Here is a 24,762-nt window from a genome sequence, read left to right on the forward strand (position 1 = left end):
GTGGAGTCGGAGCTCCAACTTTAAATTCTGGGTGGACATCCAGCGGGATGCTTGCGTCCGTGGGTGTTGGTGGCCCCCCCCCGCTCAGATGGGTTGTGGGAGCCCGTAAAACCCGCCCGCCATAGGACTAACCACCCTAATGGCTGGTTCAAAGATGGTTACGGTCACGGAATGAGCGTTAATCACAGCCATAAATCCTTCCACCACTTCATACAGTTCCCCAAAGGGAACAGTGTGAGGATACGTACGATGATGACCTCTTGCGCAATGCACCTCCTTGGACCCTCAGTCGCAGATGCGAGGGGGCAAGTTGTGCAATTGTTAAATTTTTTATTTTATTGACATGTAAAATGTTGGCCCAGTAATTCCCTTCCAAATGCGCTAGTACGGTCGGGGAACTTACGCATCTGGCCGGATGAAATGCCGGTTTTCAGCATGCACAGTGCATGTGGGGAAAACCGGCATTTCCTGTCCTCTGAACGAAGGGGTTCAGAGGCAGAACGCGTGCGACTGCACAGGCAGCGCGTGCGCAGTATAATTCGCCGCTTTCATTAATGCTTTCAGTGAGGTCCAGTCATTACAACTTACATATGAAAAAAGCATGGGTACAGTTGCTCCAGAGGCTGCGGAGGAAGATACTTCTTATCGTGGAGCTTCTGAAAGTATGTATGTCTGTATATATTCCTTTGCGTGTTATGTATATATTCCTTTACTTATGTGTATGAATGTATTATTTAATTATGACTTTCAGAGAAAGTAACTTATTGGAAAATCATAATTAAAAATATACATTCATACACATTAGTAAAGGAATATAAAACATACATACATATACGTAAAGGAATATATGTGGACATACATACATAACTCATTCTCACATTCCATTCACACAGCCACAATTGCTCCTTCTACCTACCGTTCTGAAAACCCGTTTAAAAAAAAAAAATTAAAGTTTAAAACTTAGTTAAAATTTCTTAAAATAACTTCCCTCCCTTTCCCAAACCTAAATATTGCATTTCATAAGCTCCTCCATAAAATATATCTCCTTCCCCAGCCAATGAACAACTTTACACTTGCTTTTTTTAAGTGCAAGTTCTAGGGACTTACCCTCACTGAATCCATCAGTGAAATCTACAAAGTTCACTGCGCAAGCGCTGCCTGTGCAGTCGCACGCGCTGTGAATAGACCTCGGGTCTGGAAATGCCGGCGTTCCCCGCATGCGCTGTTCCTGCTGAACGCCGGCATTTCCAATGGCCAGATGCGTGAGTGACCCGACCGTACTCACGCTTCTGGCCTGGAATTTCTGGCCCATTGTCTGATGTTCATTCCCCTTGACATTGTGCATAACTCAGCGGAGCTGAGCTCTACAGATCTGACCATGTACATTTGATTGCTGAGCAAGGGACATCAAATATGGACACTATGCCGATGGTTTTCTAATACTCATTGGCCCCACTATCAACATGGAGCCTTGCAAACTTAACTTTTAGGTGTCAGCGTAGAAAAATCTGAAAGTGTGAGCTCACCTCCTAATCTGTGCCTGTGCTGAAATAGCTGGTGCAGCTGTAGTGGTGCTGCTACAATCGATCTCAAAGCCGTGGATATAAAGGGAGGAAAAGAATCATCTAGGTTTTCCACTTCTCTTAACTATCCAATGACCTCTACCAGAAGCACATATGAGTGAGCATTGGGTGAGCACAGGATCGGGGCCACCTATGTGGTGCTCAACTATTGAACACTCACTGTCCAGGCTAATGTGAAAAATTGGAAGTCGAGCAAGGTTGAAAGGGACTGGTGACGCCTGTGGAACCATACCCCAGGGCAGACACATGGGAGTAGGACTACTGCTCAGGTGGAGGATAAACACCAACACGCACTGGTTCGGCTGAAAAAACTACGTCCATGTTGTAATTTCTATGTATCTAATAAGTCAGTCACTGCAGGAGAGGAAGGAAGAAAGGTGGAAAATACTGACGGGGGTGGCGGGGTGGCGGGGGGGTGGAAAGAGGAAAGAATAAAGTTGCCAGTTTAATTTATTCTTCTGATACACTCACTGGGACAGTCAAACTGAATTCTTTCATCCAAGTACTTACAGCAAAAACTGCCCCAAACTAGGGTACGTGAAAGGAGCGCATGGAATTACAATGGTGCATATTGATGTAAGGCAAAACTATAGTGGATCAGTGATTTATATTATATATTTTTATTAGTAACTTATCTTCCATGATTCTAAAGGCTTAAGAAAATCAAATCTGAGAAAGGACTTTAATTCCATTGAAACTCACCCCTCTACGATATTGGCTCAACCATCACTGTTATGTATTGTGTGTTCTCCTCCCACCTGTGGTGGCGCTGTCACAGCAGATAAATGGTTGGGTGTTCTCTTGGTTAAGTTTAGCTCTCTTTGTTCGGAACTCTCCAGAACTTCCCTTTCCCTTCGAATAAAGCACTTCATGTTTGAATCTCTGAGTTCTGAGTTCTAATTGTGTCTAGGTAAAAAAGGTACCGACACAACAAAGTGGCGATGAGGAGCGGATGAATCTGCGTACGTTACGGGTGCAGTGAGTAAACAGAAATATAAATTTGAAACGTGAGATGGCTACTATATTAGGAAACATCGGTGATTTTGATGAAAATGTGGAGCAATGGAGCGCTTATACGGAACGTTTTGACTATCTTGTCTTGGCGAATGCGGTGGCAAACGAAAAGGTCGTGCCTACCTTTTTGAGTGTAATGGGACGGAAGACATTCAATTTACTTCGCAGCCTTGTGCAGCCAGATAAGCCAGGAACTAAAACATATAAGCAACTAGTGGAAATTCTTGGAGCACATTTTTCACCAAAACCTCTGGTTATTGCTGAGAGATTTAGATTTCACAAACAGAATCAAGAGGAGGGGGAATCAGTGACGATGTTTATTGCTGCTTTAAAAAGGCTGTCGGAACACTGACAGTTCAAGGAGGTGCTGAATGACACCATTAGAGACAGACTTGTGTGTGGTCTGCAAAGTGCAGCCACACAGAAGCGCCTTCTTACTGAGGACAACCTTACTCTTGAAAAGGCCATTGAAGTTAGTGTCTCCATGGAGATGGTGGAAAAGGAGGCTCACCAGTTGAGTTCAACAGGGAGAGTTCACAAGGTGTCGTCTGAGCCTAAAGGTGCGCGGAACGGCACATGTTACCATTGTGGGAAAACGGGCCATCACGCTAATGACTGCTGGTGTACGGAGCTGGAATGCTGAAATTGTGGCAAAAAGGGTCACATTGAACGTGCCTGTAGAGGTAAAAAAAGAACAGACAGAGCTGGGAAGCATGGAAGCAAAATGTCTGTATTTGGACAAGAGAGGAAAAAGAGTGTTCATTCAGTGTAGTATGATGGAACAAGCAAAACAGAGGGGAGCGACACCTCTGAGGAGGAAGAGGTGCACATACTGACGGTTGCAGGTGGTTCAAATGGCTACTGGGTGTCACCACTGGTGGAGGGACAATCAGTGCGTATGGAGGTGGACACAGGCGCGGCTGTGTCCCTTGTTTCAGACACTGTCTACAAAAAAATGCTAAAGCATCTTACCCTTCAGCCAACAGACATTGTGCTAAAGACGTATACTGGCGAACCTGTGGCCATGAGAGGCGCCATTGAGGTGACAGTTAAATTGAATGGACAGACTGCAAAACTGCCACTATATGTGGTAAAGGGAAATTACTCATCGCTACGGGGACATGCGTGGCTAGAGAAAATCACACTGGACTGGCCTGCAGTCCGCATGATGTCAAAAGGGGAGTCAGGTCTGACTGCAGTGTTAAACAAACATGCAGAACTCTTCAATGGGGAACTTGGGAGCATGAAAAAGATCAGCGTGAGACTGGACATTAAACCTGACAGCAAGCCGAAGTTTCACAAAGCCCGACCTGTACCCTATGCAATTAGGCCAAAAGTTGAGGCTAACTTGGAGGCCTTAGTTGAGAATGGAGTCCTGGAGCCTGTGAGCGTGAGCAAATGGGCCACACCCATTGTTCCTGTCCTGAAAAAGGAGGGATCTGTTCAAATCTGCGGGGATTTTAAAGTGACTATTAACCCGGTGCTGTCTGCGGAACAGTACCCTCTTCCCCTCATTGATGATCTTTTTAGGGGCCTGGCCGGAGGGCAAAAGTTCAGCAAAATAGACTTATGCCAGGCTTATCTACAAATGCATGTCGATGACAAATCAAAGGAGCTGCTGACAATTGTGACACACAAGGGGCTATACAGGTAATGCCGCCTTCCGTTTGGAATTACGTCGGCCCCCGCTCTATTCCAAAGGGCAATGGATCAGATTTTGAGTGGACTGCCAGGAGTCCAGTACTACCTGGACGACATCCTTGTCACTGGGACAAATGAGGAGGATCATCTTCTGAACTTGGATGCGACACTACAATGACTGAAAGAGTACGGACTCAGAGTTCGTAAAGACAAATGTGAATTCTTTCAGTCTTCAGTTGAGTACCTGGGGCATGTGATTGACGCTACTGGCCTGCATAAGGCGCCGTCAAAGGTCAAGGCGATCGTGGAGGCCCCAGCACCCCAGAATGTGAGCCAGTTACGTTCATTTCTGGGGCTACTTTACTATGGGAAGTTTATTCCAGACTTAGCAACATTGCTGAAGCCGTTACATCAGTTGCTATGTCAAGGCAAAACATGGAAATGGACTGAACTGTGCAACGAAGCCTTCGCCCAAAAAAAGAAAGCATTGCTGAAATCGGAGGTCCTGACACACTTCGACCCAAAGCTACCCGTGCAGCTAGCATGTGATGCATCACCATATGGTGTGGGAGCAGTCATATCCCACATCATGCCTTCGGGTGAAGAGAAACCTATCGCCTTCGCATCACGCACCTTCAACAAGGCCGAGAGTAACTATGCGCAGATCGAGCGGGAGGCCTTGGGAATCGTTTTTGGAATTCGAAAATTTCATCAGTACCTGTTTGGGAGAAGGTTCACACTCCTGATGGACCACCGTCCATTGACTTCAATCTTCGGGCCCCACACTGGAATTCCATCTCTCGCTGCAAGCAGGATGCAAAGGTGGGCTTTACTGTTGTCAGGACACACATACGACATCAAATATCGCAAATTAGACTTGCACGGCAACGCAGACGGTCTCTTGAGGCTACCCTTGCCTGTTACTCCCCCAGAGCCTCATCAGATAGGCATCTTCTACTTTAGACAAGTGGAGGGAGCACCTGTCACTGCAGTTCAGGTGCGAAGGTACACCCGCAATGATCCAGTCCTGTCTGAGGTAATGGACGATGTAATTCGAGGGAGAGCTATAGGAGATTCTCCTAGTTTGAAACCTTACATTTCAAAAAGAAACGAGCTCTCCATCCAGGCAGGTTGTCTTCTTTGTGGACGCCGTGTCATCATTCCGCCACCTCTGAGGGAACCTATACTGCAACAACTTCATACAGGCCACAGTGGGATGGTTCAGATGAAGGAAATGGCAAGAAGCTACTTCTGGTGGCCAGGTCTCGATGGGAATATTGAGGAGAAAGCCAAAACATGTTCCCCATGTCAAAGGGTCCGGAATGTTCCACAGCTGGCAACCCTACACCCCTGGGATTGGCCTGCAGAAGTGTGGCAGCGAGTACATGTGGACTTCGCCGGTCCTTTTGTAGAGAAGATGTTTATGGTGGTTGTGGACGCTCGTAGCAAGTGGCCGGAGGTCGCTGTGATGAGGTCTACCACGGCAGAGAAAACAATTGAGAAACTTGGTGAGATGTTCAGCCGTTATGGCTCACCGGAACAACTCGTAAGTGACAACGGTCCACAATTTGTATCACAGGAGTTTGCAACCTTCCTGCATGTGAATGGTGTCCAACACATCAGATCTGCGCCCTATCATCCCTCTACTAACGGCCAGGCAGAAAGGTTCGTGCAAACTTTGAAGCACGCCTTGAAGGCATCGCAAGGTCAGGGCTCAATCCACCAATGTCTGAACAGCTTCCTGTTGTCCTACAGGAACGAGCCGCATGCCACAACCAAAACTTCCCCCGCTTCGCTCATGATGAAGAGGCAGTTGCGGACAAGTTTTGACTTACTCAAACCTCCAAGGGCAGAGCAGGTTGTCCATCATCAACAACAAGCTCAAGTTGAAAAGAGAGAGAAAAGAGCCAAGGAGAGACGGTTTCATCCGGGAGAGCACGTCCTAGCTCGAAACTACAACACTGGACCGAAATGGGTTCCTGCTATGGTGATCGCGCAGACAGGCCCTGTGTCTTACATGGTTGAGACTGCTGAGGACGTCGTCTGGAGAAGGCACACAGATCAACTGTTGCTAGGAGCAGAGACAGCCACAGAGGCTCCAACGGCTGGTTGGCCTGAACTGTTTCCGGATGATACCGCAAACCAGCATCCTTTGCCACAGTGCTCTTCTCCAACACAGGAAGTCAAAGAGACTGTTCCACCTGTGCAAACTCCTGACTTTCAACTGACACAGGCACCTTCTCCCTCTAGGCCTGTGTCAATGCCTACTGCTGTGGAAGCCAGCGATGACCGCCGGTATCCTGTCAGAGAGCGGCGGCCTCCAAGACGCTTAGATCTGTAGGCTTAGCGACTTACCCACAAGACTGGGGCAGAATAAACCCCTGGGTAAAGTCAGGGGTTGAGGCAGTCTACCTCTACCCTAGGTTAGTTGAGTGCATTGAAAGTAACTTACCTGTTGAGGAATAATGTGGACCTTCCATTTAAGAGGGGAGGAATATGTTATGTATTGTGTGTTCTCCTCCCACCTGTGCTGGCGCTGTCACAGCAGATAAATGGTTGGGTTCTCTTGGTTAAGTTTAGCTCTCTTTGTTCGGAACTCTCCAGAACTTCCCTTTCCCTTCGAATAAAGCACTTCATGTTTGAATCTCTGAGTTCTGAGTTCTAATTGTGTCTAGGTAAAAAAGGTACCGACACAACAATCACGACCTTTAATTGTACTTAGAATTACCCTATTAGTTTTTTGCCTCTTCTTACCTTGTTTGGTAATTATCCATAAATTTAAGCAAAATTTTTTTCCTGGTATACTTGCCACTAATTTCCATTTCTGTCCTCTAGTCAAATGCTCTTTGCTTACTTTGAAGTAATCAAATGATCACTTGTTATTTTAATTTTGATTTTAATCCTGGGATGACAAGCCTTGTGTTACTATATCAGTTTTAAGTACATTTTGTGTCTAAAATTTATTGAAATGTGCTTTGCTATCTTTTCTTTCAGATGATAATACTGGCTGGTCAGATATGTTTGAAATCATCTTTAGTTCAACTCGCAATGAAAACATATCAGAAGATTGCTGTAAGTGATTTAGTCTCAAACTCCTGAGGGGAGAAATTCGGTTGGTAGCGCCAGCGATTAGCGCCTAAAGAGACCGAGAAGTGGGGCGTTAACCAACTAGCGCCCGGGCGCAGCGAACCCTGCGCCTCTTGCCATATTGAGTGGGCTTTTAGTGCCAGCACTAAATTTCTAGTGCCGGCTTGCGGGCGCAGGCAAATCATGACATCATTTCAGTGTGCAACGCCTTTCTGGCGCCCCAGACCGGAAATTCAGTGGCGCTCCCCTCCGTTCCGCCTGGCGCTAATAAAGACTGCTTACCTGGAACGTTCCCCAGTCGCTCTCGGGCTGGGGGGGCGCTCTTTAAAGGGGACTGCTCTGGTATAAAAGCGGCAGCCATTTCAGGAGCACAACTTTTTCGAGACTTTCACAGAGTTGCTGAGCTGCACTCTGAGAGCCATTGCACCAGTGAGCCAGCGCTGGCCAGAGGAACTTCAGCCTTCTGACCATCACCTTGCTGCTGGTGAGCATTTACAACATTAAAAATTTCTTGTGCACTATTATTATGGGGGCTGCATTGGAGGGGAATGTCCTGCTGCTGAACCATCTGGAAAGGGCACAGAGACGCAGGGAGAGAGGGACAGGAATGGCCAGACGGAGGAGGGCCAACAGACGTCGCCACACCAGACCTTACGCTGCCAGGGTTTTCCGACAGCAATTCTCTTACTTGAACATGTCAGAGGAGCAGTGTCTTAGAAGGCTGCACTTCAGAAAGGAGGTAGTGACTGAGCTGTGCCACCTGCTTCAGCCAGATCTGCAGCCTCAGATAAGGTGCAGGACCTCTCTGTCGGTGGCTGCCAAGATGACTGTTGTCCTGAATTTCTATGCGAGCGGCTCCTTTCAGGCCGCAACTGGGGACATCGCCAACATATCGCAGTTTGCGGTGCATTGCTGCATCCGTCAAGTAACAGATTCCCTATTTAAAAGGAGGCGGCAGTATATCTCCTTCCCTATGACACTGGAGAAGCAGCGGGAGCGCGCAGAGGGCTTCACAGCAATAACGGACTTCCCCATGGTGCAGGGCACCATTGGCTGCACGCACGTGGCTTTGCGGGCGCCTGTTTTGAATCCGGAGGAGTTCCGCAACCGCAATTCATTCCTTGAATGTTCAGCTGGTCTGTGACCACCGACAGCTGATCCTCGCAGTCAATGCGCAGTTCCCAGGCAGCAGCCACGACGCCTCCATCCTGCGCCAGACTTCAGTTGCAGACCTATTCGAGGCCCCGGCTCACCCAGGAGGCTGGCTTCTCGGTGACAAGGGCTATCCTCTGTGCCCATGGCTGATGACCCCGCTCCGTTCGCCCAGCACCCCTGCTGAAGAGCGCTACAATGCGAGCCATCAGGCGACGAGGAACATTGTGGAGCACACAATCGGTGTGCTGAAGCAGCGGTTCCGCTGTCTGGACCATTCCGGAGGCGCCTTGCAGTACTCACCAGAGCGAGTCTCCCACTTCGTGGTTGTCTGTTGCATGCTGCATAACCTCGCCATCCTACGCACCCAGCCAATGCCACCAGACATTGAAGCACCAGCGGAGGAGGAGGAGGAGGAGGAGGAGGAGGACCAAGACAGGAGGGAGGTACAAACTGGAAGGGCCATCCGTCAGAGGCTGATAACAAGCCGCTTCTAGGCCCCTCTCATGGAATGCTTGATGCCATTCGAAGAGCAGGAATGGAACCGTTCGGATAACCCAAAGCCTATGAAGGGCAGTATGAATGTAAATAGCAGACATGGCCAATGTAAATAAAAAAAGTTGTTTATTTTGCAAAATGTGCTTCCTTCCAACATGACAAAGCAATGGCAACAGAAAGCAAAACTAACACACTAACGCATAAGTGCCTCGCACACCCGGGAGACTATCCAAAACATTACTAACATTCAGACCAGCATCCACGGCCTTGATTTCTAGACGTCTCAGCAGCACCTTCTACTCTTTCCCCCTCGATGGTGATCTACTTCTCTTGCGAGATCGGCCCCTTCCCTCACTGCAGCTCCTCCGTAATGGGACCCCAGTGGCTGCATCAAGGCTCAGGGAGGCCTGCTGGCTGTCCGAAAGCGCAGATGCCCCTGAGGGACGTCCTGGACGACCTCTGGCCTTGGAGGGCCCGGATGCTGACTGCTCCAACTGTGCATGGGTGGAAGCAGTCTGCCCTGCAGGTGGTGGCAGCTGCAGTGGAGACGTGCCAGCGGTGGCATCAGGAATGCTGACATCCTGAGAGATGACAGCAGCTCCCTGGTCAGCCGACACACTGGCACTCTGACGGGGCAGCACCGCAGCATGCGCACCAATCGGCTGGTCCACAGATTGATGCCCTGCTGTGGTGCTGCAAGGGCCCCAGGTAATTCTGCCTGATCCAGCGAGGGTGGCAGCAGTCATTGGTCGCGTGGCCTCAATATGCGTCTGCATGAGACCAGCGAGTGACTGCGTGGCAGCACTCAGCACTTGCGTGGCAGGTGCCAGTGCTTCGGTGACGCCCTGGACAGTCCTTTCCAGTGCTTCGGTGAAGGCCGGGACAGTCCTTTCCACTGCTTCGGTGAAGCCCTGGACAGTCCTTTCCAGTGATGACCCGATGCCGTGGACAGTCTTTTCAAGTGCTGCCCCGAAGTCCTGGACAGTCCTTTCCAGTGCTGCCCCAAAGTCCTGCGCACTCCTTGCCTGTGCTGCCCCGAAGTCCTGCGCACTCCTTGCCTGTGCTGCCCCGAAGTCTTGGACACTCCTTGCCAGTGTCTCGATGGATTCAGGCATCCTTGCCACTGCAGCCATGAGCTCAGTGTGCCTGAGCCGAGCCTGGGCGCTCATTTCTGCGAGGGAACGCACCTCTTCTGCACCCTGTGCAGCAGTACTCGCGGCCTGACTCGCCCTCCGGGGAGACGGCCCCCGAGCTTCCCTACCCCCCTTGCGTTGCTGCAGCCCGCTGGGTCCTGGAGGTGGTTCCTCCTCCGAGCTATCCCCCCCGATCCCCTCCAGGGAAGTACTATCCCCAGTCTGCAGATGGGCTGGCTCGCCTGAGGGTGGAATGGATGGTCCGGCTTCCTCCTGCTCGTCGCCTCCGGAGTTAGTGGCAGTGGCAGCTTGAGGGCCCGGCTCCCGAGCTGGTGATGCAGCATCTGAAAGCAGGGAGGTTGAAGAGTCGCTTTAGCGAAAGGACAGGGTGGCAGCAAGGGATGCATGAGTGCTGCAATGCTCTGACATGGGTCCAGAGTGAAAAAGCATGCTGGTGGGGGGAACAAATGGAAGGAGAGAGTTGAAAAAGGTGATGACCTTACCATCGCTGTGCACAATGGGGTCGGCAGCTCCAGTGGTGACAGAACCACTCATCCGGCCTCCAACAATCTGGTGGACTCGTTCCTGCAGGTCCGTCAGTGTCTGCAGCTGAGGAGGGCCTCCTCCAGTACGAAGCTGCTCCCTCTGGTTCCTGGCCAGCTTGGCCTGCAGGAGAAAGGATGGGAAGTGATGAAACATGCTGGCCTGAGCTGACATCACATGCCCCCCATGGTAGAATAGCCCTTACATTATGCATTGAGCTGACTGTGCGTGTGTGTTTCCAGAAAGGGCCATGGGTGCTGGCTGACAGATGGCCATTGGGGCTTCGCGCACCCTCTGGCCATAATGTCAGTTGCAGATGGAGGGATGAAGAAGATTGCGAAAAAGGCACTCACCCTAACGACCCGAGTGAGGTCATTGAACTTCTTCCTGCATTGCACAGGAGTCCTGGGCACCATGCTGCTTGAGGTGACTCTTTGACAAACTTCCCTCCAAGCCCTGCAGTACTCGCTCTGATGAGGCCTCCTGCCATTGTCGGGGTACAGCACAGCTCGCCGGCGCTCCACTTCGCCAACCAAAGCATCCAATGCCCCATCGGTAAAGCGCTCCGCTCTCTGCCTCACCCTCTCCATCTGTTCAAAGTTTGGAATGCCACAGAAAGCACAGCGCCGATTTTGAGGCCTACAAGGCGCAGAGTGTGGCTGCTGATCCTAATTGTTCCGCCCCTTTAAGAGCTGGCCGGCACCAGCATGTCTCGGGGTAATCGATTATTGACAGCACCTGCGCTGCGCCGGGCCGCCGACATATTGAGTAGCGCCGCCGGGTTAGCGCCTTAAGACTCCCGTGCAGCGCCTGAATCAACACCGCAATCACCTATAGGGGCGCAGCAACCCAATATCGCTCGAGGTGGCGATAAGTTGCGCCTGGCGATAAAATTTGCGCAGCGCCAATTCTAGCGCCCCAAATGGGGCTATACCCAATTTCTCCCCCGTTTAAAAAATGTTTATCTGTTCTTTGTTTTTTTTAAAAACCTGATAAAACTAGAACCTTATTTTAGACATTAGAGGATTAAAATTCTGGCAACGCCATTGCAGTGCCAGAAGTGCAGCGGGCTGGAATTTCCATTTACCACTTCCACCTTTACTTAACCCCATCGCTGGGGATGGGATCCTTTAAATATTTGGGCAGGCACCCACATATGTAGCGATGCGACGGAGGTGCCTAGCCTACTGAGACAATGCACTGAGTGACATTCTGCCACTCCAAGAGGGAAAGCAAGAGGCCATTTGGGCTGAAGAGAAGATAAAGTAAATTAAGTTCTTGAGCGGTGACATTTCATGCAGAGGGATCGATTGCTGTTTTACCTTTATGTTACTTTGGGGCCACCTTAAGGCTCACATGGGTCTCACTGAGCCTACTGAGGGCACTTCAGGTGGAATTCCCAGGGTAGCCTGGCAACGAGGTAATGTGGCAAGAATTCCACCTGACATTGGCCCAGTAATTCCTGTCACAACGCGTGAGTACGGACGGGGTACTCACGCGTGTGCCAGGAGGAATTGCCGGTTTTCAGCATGCACAGCGCATGCGCTGAAAACCGGCATTTCCTGTCCTCTGACCCAAGGGGTTAAGAGGCTGAACGCATGCGCGGTATTGGGCAGCGCGTGCGACTTGGATTTCCTGTATTTTTACAGATTTGCGCATGTGTAAAGGGCTCCGGTTTTTACGCATTGAAAAACCACACGTAAGTACTTAGTTTTACAGGTAAGTGGTCTTTTAGTACAATTTAGAATTTTTTTTCCACAGGTTTATTATTTTTAAAGAATCTACAGTAAGGTGAGTTTAGTTTTAGACCCTATTTTTTTTAAATTAATTTTTTTCAAAAATTTGATTAATTGTTTAAAATAGTTTTTTTTAAGTTGTTCATAGTTAATTTAATTATTGGGATGCTTTTTAAAATTTTATTTAAAGTTTAAGTAGTGTTTTGGGGTGCCATACTTTTCATGAGTTTGACAGTCTTTACTATCAAACTTATGAATGAAGTTTCCCCTCCCCTGATTGGCTGAACAGTGCTCACCTGATCCCAGCCGGCACATCGCACTAACTACGCCGCTGGGTCAGGTTAGCACAGCGCGCCGAGATCAGAACCGGGCCACTTACAGGAAATCCACTGCGGGCCAGGTTTCAGATGTCGGCGCGCCGGGTAAGTGCACATCGGGGGCTTGCACGCGCGGCAAGCCCCCGACAGGAATTACTGGGCCAATATGTTTGGTAAGCACTTTCCTAAGTCTAATTTTTGTTTTGTAAGACAATCTTGTTTATAAGGCCCTCCCATAGAGCTCTATGTATCCTCAATTTCATTAAGAAAAGAATGGAGCAGTATACTGACGAGAAAAGATCTGTCTACACACTAATCCAAGGGCATCATTTTCCTCTCAATTGCCACCAGGTTTCTGCTATATCTTGTTAATTTTGAGAGGCTTGGAAGAGCATTAATGCTCCTTCTGACCCTTTTACACATTTTTTCTTGTAATTTTTCCACTCCTTTCCCCCCCCCCGCCCTTTCCTTTTGTTTCACTCTCACACCTGGCAGCTATCTCTTGCCCTGCCAGTACACTTTACATCTAACCTCAGCCTATTACCATCTCGTCTAGCTCTTTTGTTTCTTTCACTTCTTTTGTCTGATCGCAGCCCTGCCTTCGATCTGTTTTCTTTTCAGTTTTGAAGAAGGGTTCGACCCGAAACGTCAACTCAAATTTCTTTCCACGGATGTTGCCTGACCTGCTGAGTTTTTCCAGCATTTTCTGTTGTTATTTCGGATTTCCAACATCTGCAGTATTTTGCTATCTTGTTAATTCATTCTGCTCAAACCATGTATAAGTACACCTTTATCCTTACTATAATTGGGAATTAATATGGGATGGGGAGGGGTTACTGTAGTGAAGAGTTGCCTATTTCAATTGTTTTGCATACATCTGGAAGTAAGATTTTAAAAACCTGTTATACCTATGATTGTTTTAGGTAGCTATTGTAATAGGATTTGGTGGGGTTAAGAAGTCCAATTCTAGCTTTAGATTGAGTGGAGGCAAGTTTCAGGTGACCGATTCCACTGGGGAGTTGGCAGGCAGTGCAAGCCCACTGTCTGTCTGATGGAATCTATCCAAGGCCCAACTAACTTTCATGGTCGAGCCTCATTTCCATATTGTCAGCAAGTTGCTTGTGCATTTTGAGCAGCTCGCTGATCAAAGCTGGATGAAAATCTGGCACCTCCAGCATGGAGCCCATTGGTAAAGGTAGGTGAACAAGGTGAAGGCGATCTTGGGGGATGGCTGAGGATGGGTGGCCATCACAGAGGTTGAATTTTGAGAGGCTTGGAAGAGCATTAATGCTTCTTCTGACACCTTAAAATAAAAAATCACTTTTCAACCTTAAGCATACTTGGCTTTTGAGCATTTTGCAGCTAGTTAGGCCACTTATTGTCTGGTATCACTGGTTGGAGCATGTGCGATGCACTCTCCGCAATTGGTATGTCAAAATACAACTGGCATCGGATTCCAATTTAGTAACAACAACTTGCATTTACATAGCACCTTTTTAATGTAGTAAAACGTCCCAAGGAGCTTCACAGGAGTGTGATCAGACAAAAATTGTCACTGAGCCAAAGAAGGAGAGATTAGGACCAGTGACTAAAAGCTTGGTCAAGAGGTAAGTTTTAAGACAGCTGAAGGCATGGTCAACGGTGGTGCAAAGGAAATGGGGGATACAAAAGAAGCCAGAATTGGAGGAATGCAGAGGTCACGGAGGGTTGAGGCTGGAGGGGGGTGAGGTCATGGAGGAACCAACCCCTTCCCCGGGGTGTCTTCCTCTCTTTTCTATCTCCTTCCCTCACTCTCTCCTTCCCTCTCTCTCTCTCTCTCTCTCTCCTTCCCCCTCTCTCTCTCTCCTTCCCCCTCTCTCTCTCTCCTTCCCCCTCCCTCTCTCTCTCTCCTTCCCTCTCCTTCTCTCCTTCCCCCTCTCTCACTCTCTCCTTCCCCCTCTCTCTCTCTCTCCTTCCCCCCTCTCTCTCTCCTTCCCCCTCTCTCTCCTTCCCCCCTCTCTCTCTCCTTCCCTCTCTTTCTCCTTCCCTCTCTCTCTCTCTCTCTCCTTCCCTCTCTCTCTCCTTCTCTCTCTCTCTCCTTCCCCCCTCTCTCTCTTTCCCCCTCTCTCTCTCTCCTTCCCCCTCTCTCCTTCCCCCTCCCTCTCTCTCCTTCCCTCTCTCTCTCTCCTTCCCCCTCTCTCTCTCTCTCTCTCCTTCCCCCCTCTCTCTCTCTCCTTCCCTCTCTCCTTCCCTCTCTCTCTCCTTCCCTCTCTCTCTCTCTCTCCTTCCCTCTCTCTCTCCTTCCCCCCCTCTCTCTCTCTCTCTCTCTCTCCTTCCCTCCCTCTCTCTCTCTCCTTCCCCCCTCTCTCTCTCTCCTTCCCCCCCCTCTCTCTCTCTCTTTCCTTCCCCCTCTCTCTCTCTCTCTCATTAATGTCAATGATAACATTGCAAAATTATAATTCTGCTTGCTACCTCCAAATTCACATAGAAGGAAAACTGTAAAACCTGGAGTATATGGCTACTGGCAATCCCCATTAACAAAAAACGAAGTTAAACAACCACCTCCTGGGTGCTTAGCAAGAGTTCTTCAATCCCAACAGTTTTATAAACATGGCAGAGGGTTCTTCAGTTCCCTCTGCAACGCCGGGTACTCCAGCTAGTATTAAATAAAGCTACTGCCTGTTTTAAGTGGGAGCTCTGGCTGCCCATTTCAAGGTCCGCTCGAAAATCAAGTCCAGTGGGTCTTAGGAGACCAATTGATGGATGTCTTTAAAAAAAAAATTGCTGAATGCCCTGACTTTCAGTGTGAAGAGGGCAGTAGGCAGGCGAAAATCACCCCCAAGTTTTAGTTTAAATTGGACCAGACTGAATGTCAAAACTCTAGTCAGCTTTTTAGGTCTTAATATTAGAATACAGAGAAGAAACTGTACAAAAGTTATTGAACTCTTTTGCGTATGATCAGATATGATACGTACTTGTTTTACAGTACTTCAGCACTACCCACAGAAGTGTGAATGCCAGGAAACAGAAGTGGAATGTGTAGATGTGAACCTACGCCACGTGCCAGAGGTTTCAGTAAATGTGACCTTGCTGTAAGTCAATCCATTATTTTCTTTATTACATTGTGCAGGTATGTCTTTTAGTTTCAATGGAAAACCCTTTATGTACGTTACAACACTTAAAATGTGGGATAGCCATCTATAAAATATTAAAAATAGTGGCTTCATACAGAATCCCTTTAACAGTTTTATATAAAAGAAACATTAATATCAGTTTACAGAATTCTGAAAGAGAACAAACTTTCATAACATTGTAAGAATATAGATATGTTTTTACTTTATTCTCTGTCCTCGGGCTATTGCATTGTTCCAATGAAGCTCAACGTAAGCTCGAGGAACAGCACCTCATCTTTCGATTGGGCACTTTGCAGCCTACCCGGACTCAACATTGAGTTCAACAATTTCAGATAATTATCCCTGCCCCCATTTTTCATGCAGTATGATTTTTGCCATTCCCATTTGCAACATTTTATCTTTCCTGCCTCTTACAAAAGTACAGGATGTTCTTTCTATTTCTTCCTCCCCTCCTAACCCCCGCCCCCCCCCCCCCTCTGTCTCTGTACCTGCTTAATATCTGTTACATCTCCAGCTTTTTCCAGTTCTGATGAAGGGTCCCAGACCTGAAACGTTAACTCTGTTTCTCTCTCCACGGATGCTGCCTGGCCTGCTGAGTATTTCCAGCATTTTCTGTTGTTATTTCAGATTTCCAGCATCTGCAGTATTTTGCAATTATATTATAGTAATGTAGAAAGAATTGGTTTAAACAGTGATCTAAAAAATCCTGTCTTTTCCCCTCCATGATGCTGATAACATTGGAGAAGGATGAATTTCAGCACCGAGGACATTGTACTATAAAGATAGGGACATATAGGGCTGGATTTTGCCAATGGGGAGCTTTTGGAGGCGGGACTCCCACTTGTCGGGTTTTAGTCCCGCCTCCATCAACTTCTGGCCAACCCACGCTATTTTCCCTTGAATGACCTTGTTAAGCCCACCCAGCGGGCTTAGCAGGCCAATTAAGGGAAAGCCGGTTACAGATTTTTGACAGATGAATTTTCATCGTTTGACAACTCTGTGAAGCTGTCAAACACTGACATTCTCTGTAGTTTGATGAGTTCTTGAATTCAAGACTCATCAAACCTCTTTATTTAGCAGAAATTAGATGGTTGCCGCATTGGAGAATGCAGCGGCCATCTGTCATCTCTGCCACGGAGGTGCGAGATTCTCCAGATACCCAACTCTTGAAGCCTGCAGGAAGAAACAAAGGTAAGTAAACTTTTACTAAAACTTTCCACTTACCTCATATACTCACCTCTCCACACTTGCACCCATCACTTACCTCCACAGTGCACTTCTGCACCCCTCCGACCCCCGCAGACCCACTGCTCTACTCGGTGACCCTGGCGGGGTTCAGAGCCTTTGGGAAGCCCACACTTGTTTGGGCAAAATGGGGATAATCCTCTTATCTGCCTGTTAATCCCCTTCCCGCCTCCAAGGAGACAGGACCCGGCGCGGGTCGGCTACCCGCCTCCTGGCAAGATGGCACGGAGGCGGGTTGGGGGCGGGTTTGGCACCCGCCCCCAGATTCTGCCATTTTCCCGGCAGTCCTGCCTCAATACCCGCCTCCCCAGGGCTGGCATGATCGCACCCATAGTTATTCAATAAGTAAGCTAGGTGGATATTATTGAGCTTAAAGGGTTGTTAAGATTGAAACACATCAGAGTAATTAATTAGATTGAAAGGATGTTTTTAAGCAAAATGATGGGGCAGCTGAGAACTGTTGCCTACAATTCCTGTGGCATGTGCAAACTCCAGGATGCTTCATGTGTGCAGGAAGTGCCTCCAGTTGCTCAGTGGCTGGAGTACCTGCAGGACATACAGGAGGCTGAGAATTTCCTGGAGTGCATGTTGCGGGAATCCTGAGCGGCAGAGCGGGGCTATAAAAAGCCCCAGAGACCAGGTAAGGCCTCACAGCGTCGGCGGGAATCCTGAGCGGCAGAGCGGGGCTATAAAAATCCCCAGAGACCAGGTAAGGCCTCACAGCATCGGCGGGAATCCTGAGCGGCAGAGCGGGGCTATAAAAGTCCCCAGAGACCAGGTAAGGCCTCACAGCGTCGGCGGGAATCCTGAGCGGCAGAGCGGGGCTATAAAAGTCCCAGAGACCAGGTAAGGCCTCACAGCGTCGGCGGGAATCCTGAGCGGCAGAGCGGGATATAAAAGTCCCAGAGACCAGGTAAGGCCTCACAGCGTCGGCTGTAATCCTGAGCGGCAGAGCGGGGTATAAAAGTCCCAGAGACCAGGTAAGGCCTCACAGCGTCGGCGGGAATCCTGAGTGGCAGAGCGGGGCTATAAAAGTCCCAGAGACCAGGTAAGGCCTCACAGCGTCGGCGGGAATCCTGAGCGGCAGAGCGGGGCTATAAAAAGCCCCAGAGACCAGGTAAGGCCTCAGTGTGTCGGCGGGAAACCTGAGCGGCAGAGCGGGGCTATAAAAGTCCCAGAGACCAGGTAAGGCCTCACAGCGTCGGCGGGAATTCACCGGCAGCAGCGGGGCTATAAAAAGTCCCAGAGACCAGGTAAGGCCTCACAGCGTCGGCGGGAATCCTGAGTGGCAGAGCGGGGCTATAAAAGTCCCAGAGACCAGGTAAGGCCTCACAGCGTCGGCGGGAATCCTGAGCGGCAGAGCGGGGCTATAAAAAGCCCCAGAGACCAGGTAAGGCCTCAGTGTGTCGGCGGGAAACCTGAGCGGCAGAGCGGGGCTATAAAAGTCCCAGAGACCAGGTAAGGCCTCACAGCGTCGGCGGGAATTCACCGGCAGCAGCGGGGCTATAAAAAGCCCCAGAGACCAGGTAAGGCCTCACAGCGTCGGCGGGAATCCTGAGCGGCAGAGCGGGGCTATAAAAGTCCCCAGAGACCAGGTAAGGCCTCACAGCATCGGCGGGAATCCTGAGCGGCAGAGCGGGGCTATAAAAGTCCCCAGAGACCAGGTAAGGCCTCACAGCGTCGGCGGGAATCCTGAGCGGCAGAGCGGGGCTATAAAAGTCCCAGAGACCAGGTAAGGCCTCACAGCATCGGCGGGAATCCTGAGCGGCAGAGCGGGATATAAAAGTCCCAGAGACCAGGTAAGGCCTCACAGCGTCGGCTGTAATCCTGAGCGGCAGAGCGGGGTATAAAAGTCCCAGAGACCAGGTAAGGCCTCACAGCGTCGGCGGGAATCCTGAGTGGCAGAGCGGGGCTATAAAAGTCCCAGAGACCAGGTAAGGCCTCACAGCGTCGGCGGGAATTCACCGGCAGCAGCGGGGCTGTAAAAGGCCCCAGAGACCAGGTAAGGCCTCACAGCGTCGGCGGGAATCCTGAGTGGCAGAGCGGGGCTATAAAAGTCCCAGAGACCAGGTAAGGTTTACCAGTCTCCAGTCTGGAAGGAGAGAGGTAAAAAGTAATCCAAGTGTGACGTCACCAGAAAGCGGGTAAGTGATTGGTTGGTAAGTATTTCTCCCTTTTAAGCTTAAATCTCTTTGGTTTATAGTTTCTAAGGTGTGATATTCACCATCTAGAATCGGGGCAGAGGATATTTAAGAATAATATCAATAAATTTAATTAATTACATAGAATGGGAGATCAGGCGATGTGTTGCTGCTGCAATATGTGGGAGCTGGTGAACACCATTGATGCTCACGGTGATCACATTTGCAGTAAGTGTTGGCTGCTCGAGGAATTCCGGCTCCGTGTTGAAGAGCTGGAGTCCGAGCTTCAAATACTGAGACACATCAGGGAGGGGAAGAGTTACCTGGACTCTGTGTATCACGAGGTAGTCACACCAATTGGATTAATTAATGCAGATGTAGTCCGTGGCCAGGGTCAGGATGGTGTGACTAGAAGTGAGGCAGGTATGGGGATCCAGGAGGTAGTGTTGGAGGAGCCGCAGCCCTTGCACTTGTCCAACAGGTTCGAGGCTCTTACTCCCTGTGTGGACAGGAGCAGGGACTGCAGGGAGGATGAGCAACCTGGCCACAGCACCGTGGAGCAGGGGGCCATTCAAGTGGGGGGAGTTAAAAGAAATGTTGTAGTGGTAGGGGATAGTATCGTTAGGGGGATAGATAGAGTTCTTTGCAGCCAAGAGCGAGAGTCCCGAAGGCTGTGTTGCCTACCCGGTGCCAGGGTTAAGGACATCTCCTCTGGGCTGGAGAGAAACTTAGAGTGGGAGGGGGAGGATCCAGTTGTCATGGTCCATGTTGGTACCAATGACATAGATAGGACAAGGAAGGAGGATCTGCTGAGGGAGTTTGAGCAGCTAGGGGCCAAATTAAAAAGCAGAACCACAAGGGTAATAATCTCTGGATTATTACCTGAGCCACGAGCGAATTTGGCTAGGACAAATAAAATTAGAGAGTTAAATGCGTGGCTCAAAGACTGGTGTGGGAGAAATGGGTTTTGCTTCCTGGGACACTGGCACCAGTACTGGGGCAGGAGGGAGCTGTTCCGTCGGGACGGGCTTCACTTGGCCAGTGCTGGGACTAGAGTCCTGGCGGATCATATAACTAGGGCTGTAGAGAGGGCTTTAAACTAACTAGTGGGGGGGAGGTTCCTAGAGAGCAAATAATAAAAATGACAACAGAGAAGGTCATAGACTTAGGTAGCAGTGGGGAAATTAAAAACCAGAGCGTGTCAGGAAGGGGCAGAAGGTATGGAGTAAAAGGTAAAGTAATAAAAAGGGCAAAAGCAGGAACTAAGTGTCACAAAACATCTTTGAAAGTTCTCTATCTGAATACACGTAACATTCGTAACAAAATAGACGAATTAATGGCACAAATAACTACATATGGGTATGATCTTGTGGCCATTACAGAAACATGGCTGCAGGGTGACAATGCCTGGGAATTAAACATACCAGGTTATTTAACGATCAGGAAGGACAGGCAGGAAGGAAGGGGAGGTGGGGTGGCTATGTTAATAAAGGAAGGAATCACTGTAATACAGAGAAATGATATTGGGTCAAAAGATTTGGATAATGAAACAGTTTGGGTGGAGGTAAGGAATAATAAGGGGAAAAAAACACAAGTGGGCGTAGTCTATAGGCCTCCGAACAGTGGCAACTCTGTTGGACAGAGTATCAATCAGGAAATAGTTGAGGCTTGTAATAAGGGAACATCTATAATTATGGGGGATTTTAACTATCATATTAATTGGACAAATCAAATTGGGCAGGGCTGCCTTGAGGATGAGTTCATTGAGTGTATTAGGGATGGGTTTCTTGAGCAGTATGTAACTGAACCGACCAGGGGGCAAGCAACCTTAGATCTGGTCTTGTGAAACGAGACGGGATTAATTAAAAATGTCCTAGTAAAGGATCCCCTTGGAATGAGTGACCATAACATGGTTGAATTCCATATTCAATTAGAGGGTGAGAAGGTTGGATCTCAAACAAGCATGCTAAGCTTGAATAAAGGAGACTATGAAGGTATGAGAGCGGAATTGAGTAGAGTGGATTGGGAAAATAGATTAAAGGGTAAGACGATACATGATCAGTGGTGTACATTTAAGGAGTTATTTTACAACTTCCAAAAAATATATGTTCCACTGAGAAGAAAAGGGTGTAAAAGAAAAGACAGCCATCCGTGGCTAAGTAAAGAAATTAAGGATAGTATTCGACTAAAAACAAGGGCATATAAGGTAGCCAAATCTAGTGGGAGGATAGAGGATTGGGAAAACTTTAAAAGACAGCAAAAAATAACAAAAAGACTGATTAAGAAAGGGAAGATAGATTATGAAAGTAAATTAGCAAAAAATATAAAAACAGATAGTAAGAGTTTTTATAGTTATATAAAAAGAAAAAGGGTGGCTAAAGTAATTGTTGGTCCCTTAGAGGATGAGACCGGGAAATTAATGGTGTGAAATATGGAGATGGCAATAACACTGAATGAATATTTTACATCAGTCTTTACAGTAGAAGACACTAAGAATAGCCCAACACTGGACAAACAGGGGGCTAAAGGGGGGGAGGAGCTAAACACGATCAAAATCACTAAGGAAGTGGTACTCGGTAAAATAATGGGACTCAAGGCGGATAAATCACCTGGACCTGATGACTTACATCCTAGCGTCTTGAGGGAAGTGGCGGTAGGGATTATGGATGCATTGGTAATAATTTTCCAAAACTCCCTGGACTCGGCAAAGGTCCCGGCAGACTGGAAAACTGCAAATGTAACACCCTTATTTAAAAAGGGCAGTAGACAGAAGGCTGGAAACTATAGACCGGTTAGCCTAACATCTGTGGTAGGTAAAATTTTGGAGTCCATTATTAAGGAGACAGTAACAGGACATTTGGATAATCATAATTTAATAGGACAAAGTCAGCATGGTTTTATGAAGGGGAAGTCATGTTTGACAAATTTGCTGGAGTTCTTTGAGGAAGTAACATATAGGGTGGATAAAGGGGAACCAGTGGACGTAGTGTATTTAGACTTCCAAAAGGCATTTGACAAGGTGCGCCACACAAAAGATTATTGCTTAAGATAAAAAATCACGGGATTGGGGGTAATATTCTGGCATGGATAGAGGATTGCCTATCTAACAGAAGGCAGAGAGTTGGGATAAATGGTTCATTCTCAGACTGGCAATCAGTAACTAGTGGTGTTCCGCAGGGGTCAGTGTTGGGTCCCCAACTCTTTACAATCTATATTAATGATTTGGAGGAGGGGACCGAGTGTAACATATCAAAGTTTGCAGATGATACTAAGATGGGAGGGAAAGTAGTGAGTGAGGAGGACATAAAAAACCTGCAAGGGGACATAGACAGGCTAATAAGTGGGCAGAGATTTGGCAGATGGAATACAATACTGGAAAGTGTGAGGTTATGCACTTTGGCAGGAAAAATCGTAGAGCAAGTTATTATCTTAATGGCAAGAAACTAGAAAGTACTGAAGTACAAAGGGATCTGGGGGTCCTGGTGCACGAAACTCAAAAGGTTAGTATGCAGGTACAGCAAGTGATTAAGAAGGCCAATGGAATGTTGGCTTTCATTGCTAGGGGGATAGAATATAAAAATAGGGAGGTATTGCTTCAGTTGTACAAGGTATTGGTGAGACCGCACCTGGAATACTGCGTACAGTTTTGGTGTCCATACTTAAGAAAGGACATACTTGCTCTCAAGTCAGTACAAAGAAGGTTCACTCGGTTAATCCCGGGGATGAGGGGATGGACATATGAGGAGAGGTTGAGTAGATTGGGACTCTACTCATTGGAGTTCAGAAGAATGAGAGGCGATCTTATTGAAACATATAAGATTGTGAAGGGGTTGGATCGGGTGGAAGCAGGGAAGATGTTCTTGATGATGAGTGAAACTAGAACTAGGGGGCATAGTCTTAGAATAAGGGGCTGCTCTTTCAAAACTGAGATGAGGAGGAACTACTTCACTCAGAGGGTGGTTGGTCCATGGAATATGCTGCCCCAAAAAGCTGTAGAAGCTACATCATTACATAAATTTAAAACAGAAATAGACAGTTTCCTAGAAGTAAAGGGAATTAAAGGTTACGGGGAGCGGGCAGGAATTTGGACATGAGTCTAGGTTCGGATCGGTCATGGCCCTGTGGGTAGCGGAGCGGGCCCAGGGGCCGTGTAGCCTGATCCTGCTCCTATTTCGTGTGTCTAATTCTGTTAGATTCAGGAGATGGTTCTGTGATAGTGGATTGGCGGTTAGGATCAGATCAGCCATGATCTTATTGAATGGCGGAGCAGGCTCGAGGGGCCGATTGGCCTACTCCTGCTCCTATTTCTTATGTTCTTATGTATGTTCTTATGTAGGAAGTGGTCACCTCGCAGCTACAGAGAGTTCAGAAGGATAGTAAGTGGGTGGCCACCTGGCAGGGTAGGAAGAGGCAGGCAAGACAGGAATCCTCTGGGAATGTGGCATTCTCAAACCAGTTATCAGCGCTGAATACCAGTGAGGGTGATGATACCTTGGGCGGAGTGCAGTCTATAGCACATCCACGGCACTGTGGGGCAAATGACTGCACTTGGGGGTACAGCAAAGTTTAGAAATACAGTGGTCATAGGGGATTTGATAGTAAGGGGGAATAGACAAGCGGTTCTCCAACCAGCGACATGAGTCTGGCACAATGTGTTGCCTCCCTGGTGCCTGGGTAAAGGACATCACTGAGAGGGTGCAGAACATTTTGAAGGGGGAAGGGGAACAGCCAGAAGTCGTGGTCCATGTGGGAGGGCATGACATAGGAAGGAAAAGGGTTGAAGGCCTGCAGTCAGAATTTCAGGAGCTAGGGAGGAAGTTTAAAAAGCAGAACCTCAAAGGTAGTAATCTCTGGATTATGGAATCATAGAAAAATTATGACACAGAAGGAGGCTGTAAAGTCTGTGGGTTGTGCAGTTAATAAATACACAGACTTCAGAAGTAACAAACAAACAGGTCTTTACTATTCGAAGGTCCGGGCGAATCTGCCCCAGCAATCCTGCTACAACACTTATATACTGGTGTGGTCACTATCGGTATTACAGTATACAGAAGCCAAACAAATAGTGCCACACCTAAAGTAGTTCCCTTAAAGGTGAACGGTTACATTCAATAGTTCCCTTAAAGATAGACGGGTACATACACTACAATCCTCCCTTTTTAGCTTATTACTTACAGAGTCCCCGTTAAACATACATATCTTCAACTTCCTATAAAACAAATTACAGATATAATCTCGGTGGAGTCAATGTCATATAAAACAATTTACAAATATAATCTCGGTGGAAACAGTTCACAGGTTCAGTCTCTGCGGAAACAGTTCATAGATTCAGTCTCTGATCTTGACTCGTTCCGAACAACATTTCTTTGGTGTAGCCGGTTCACCTGGCTAGCGTGACTCCTCCATAGCCTTTTTCTTGACGTAACAGCTTGAACTTTCGTCCTGTTGAACTAGCAGTGCGGACTTTTACAACCAACTGGCTGTCTTGACATTTTCCAGTTTTTCAACTAATTTAGCTCCTTTCGTAATGTCCCGCCTGGAATGGTAGAAGTGCTAATA

General features: G+C 48.1%; 1 protein-coding gene across 1 annotated transcript in view; it reads left to right on the plus strand.

The window, feature by feature from the left end:
• Positions 1–24,762, plus strand: part of LOC147111927 (relaxin receptor 1-like) — a 220,318-nt gene that overhangs the window by 12,453 nt on the left and 183,103 nt on the right. Inside the window, exons 4-5 of the mRNA XM_085998301.1 lie at positions 7,233–7,310; positions 15,670–15,775. Coding sequence (XP_085854427.1) covers positions 7,233–7,310; positions 15,670–15,775 — 184 coding nt within the window. The remainder of the gene's footprint in view (positions 1–7,232; positions 7,311–15,669; positions 15,776–24,762) is intronic.

Source organism: Somniosus microcephalus, chromosome 10, assembly GCF_052327205.1.
Source record: "Somniosus microcephalus isolate GS21.2 chromosome 10, FLI_Smic_1.0, whole genome shotgun sequence".
NCBI lineage: Eukaryota > Metazoa > Chordata > Chondrichthyes > Squaliformes > Somniosidae > Somniosus > Somniosus microcephalus.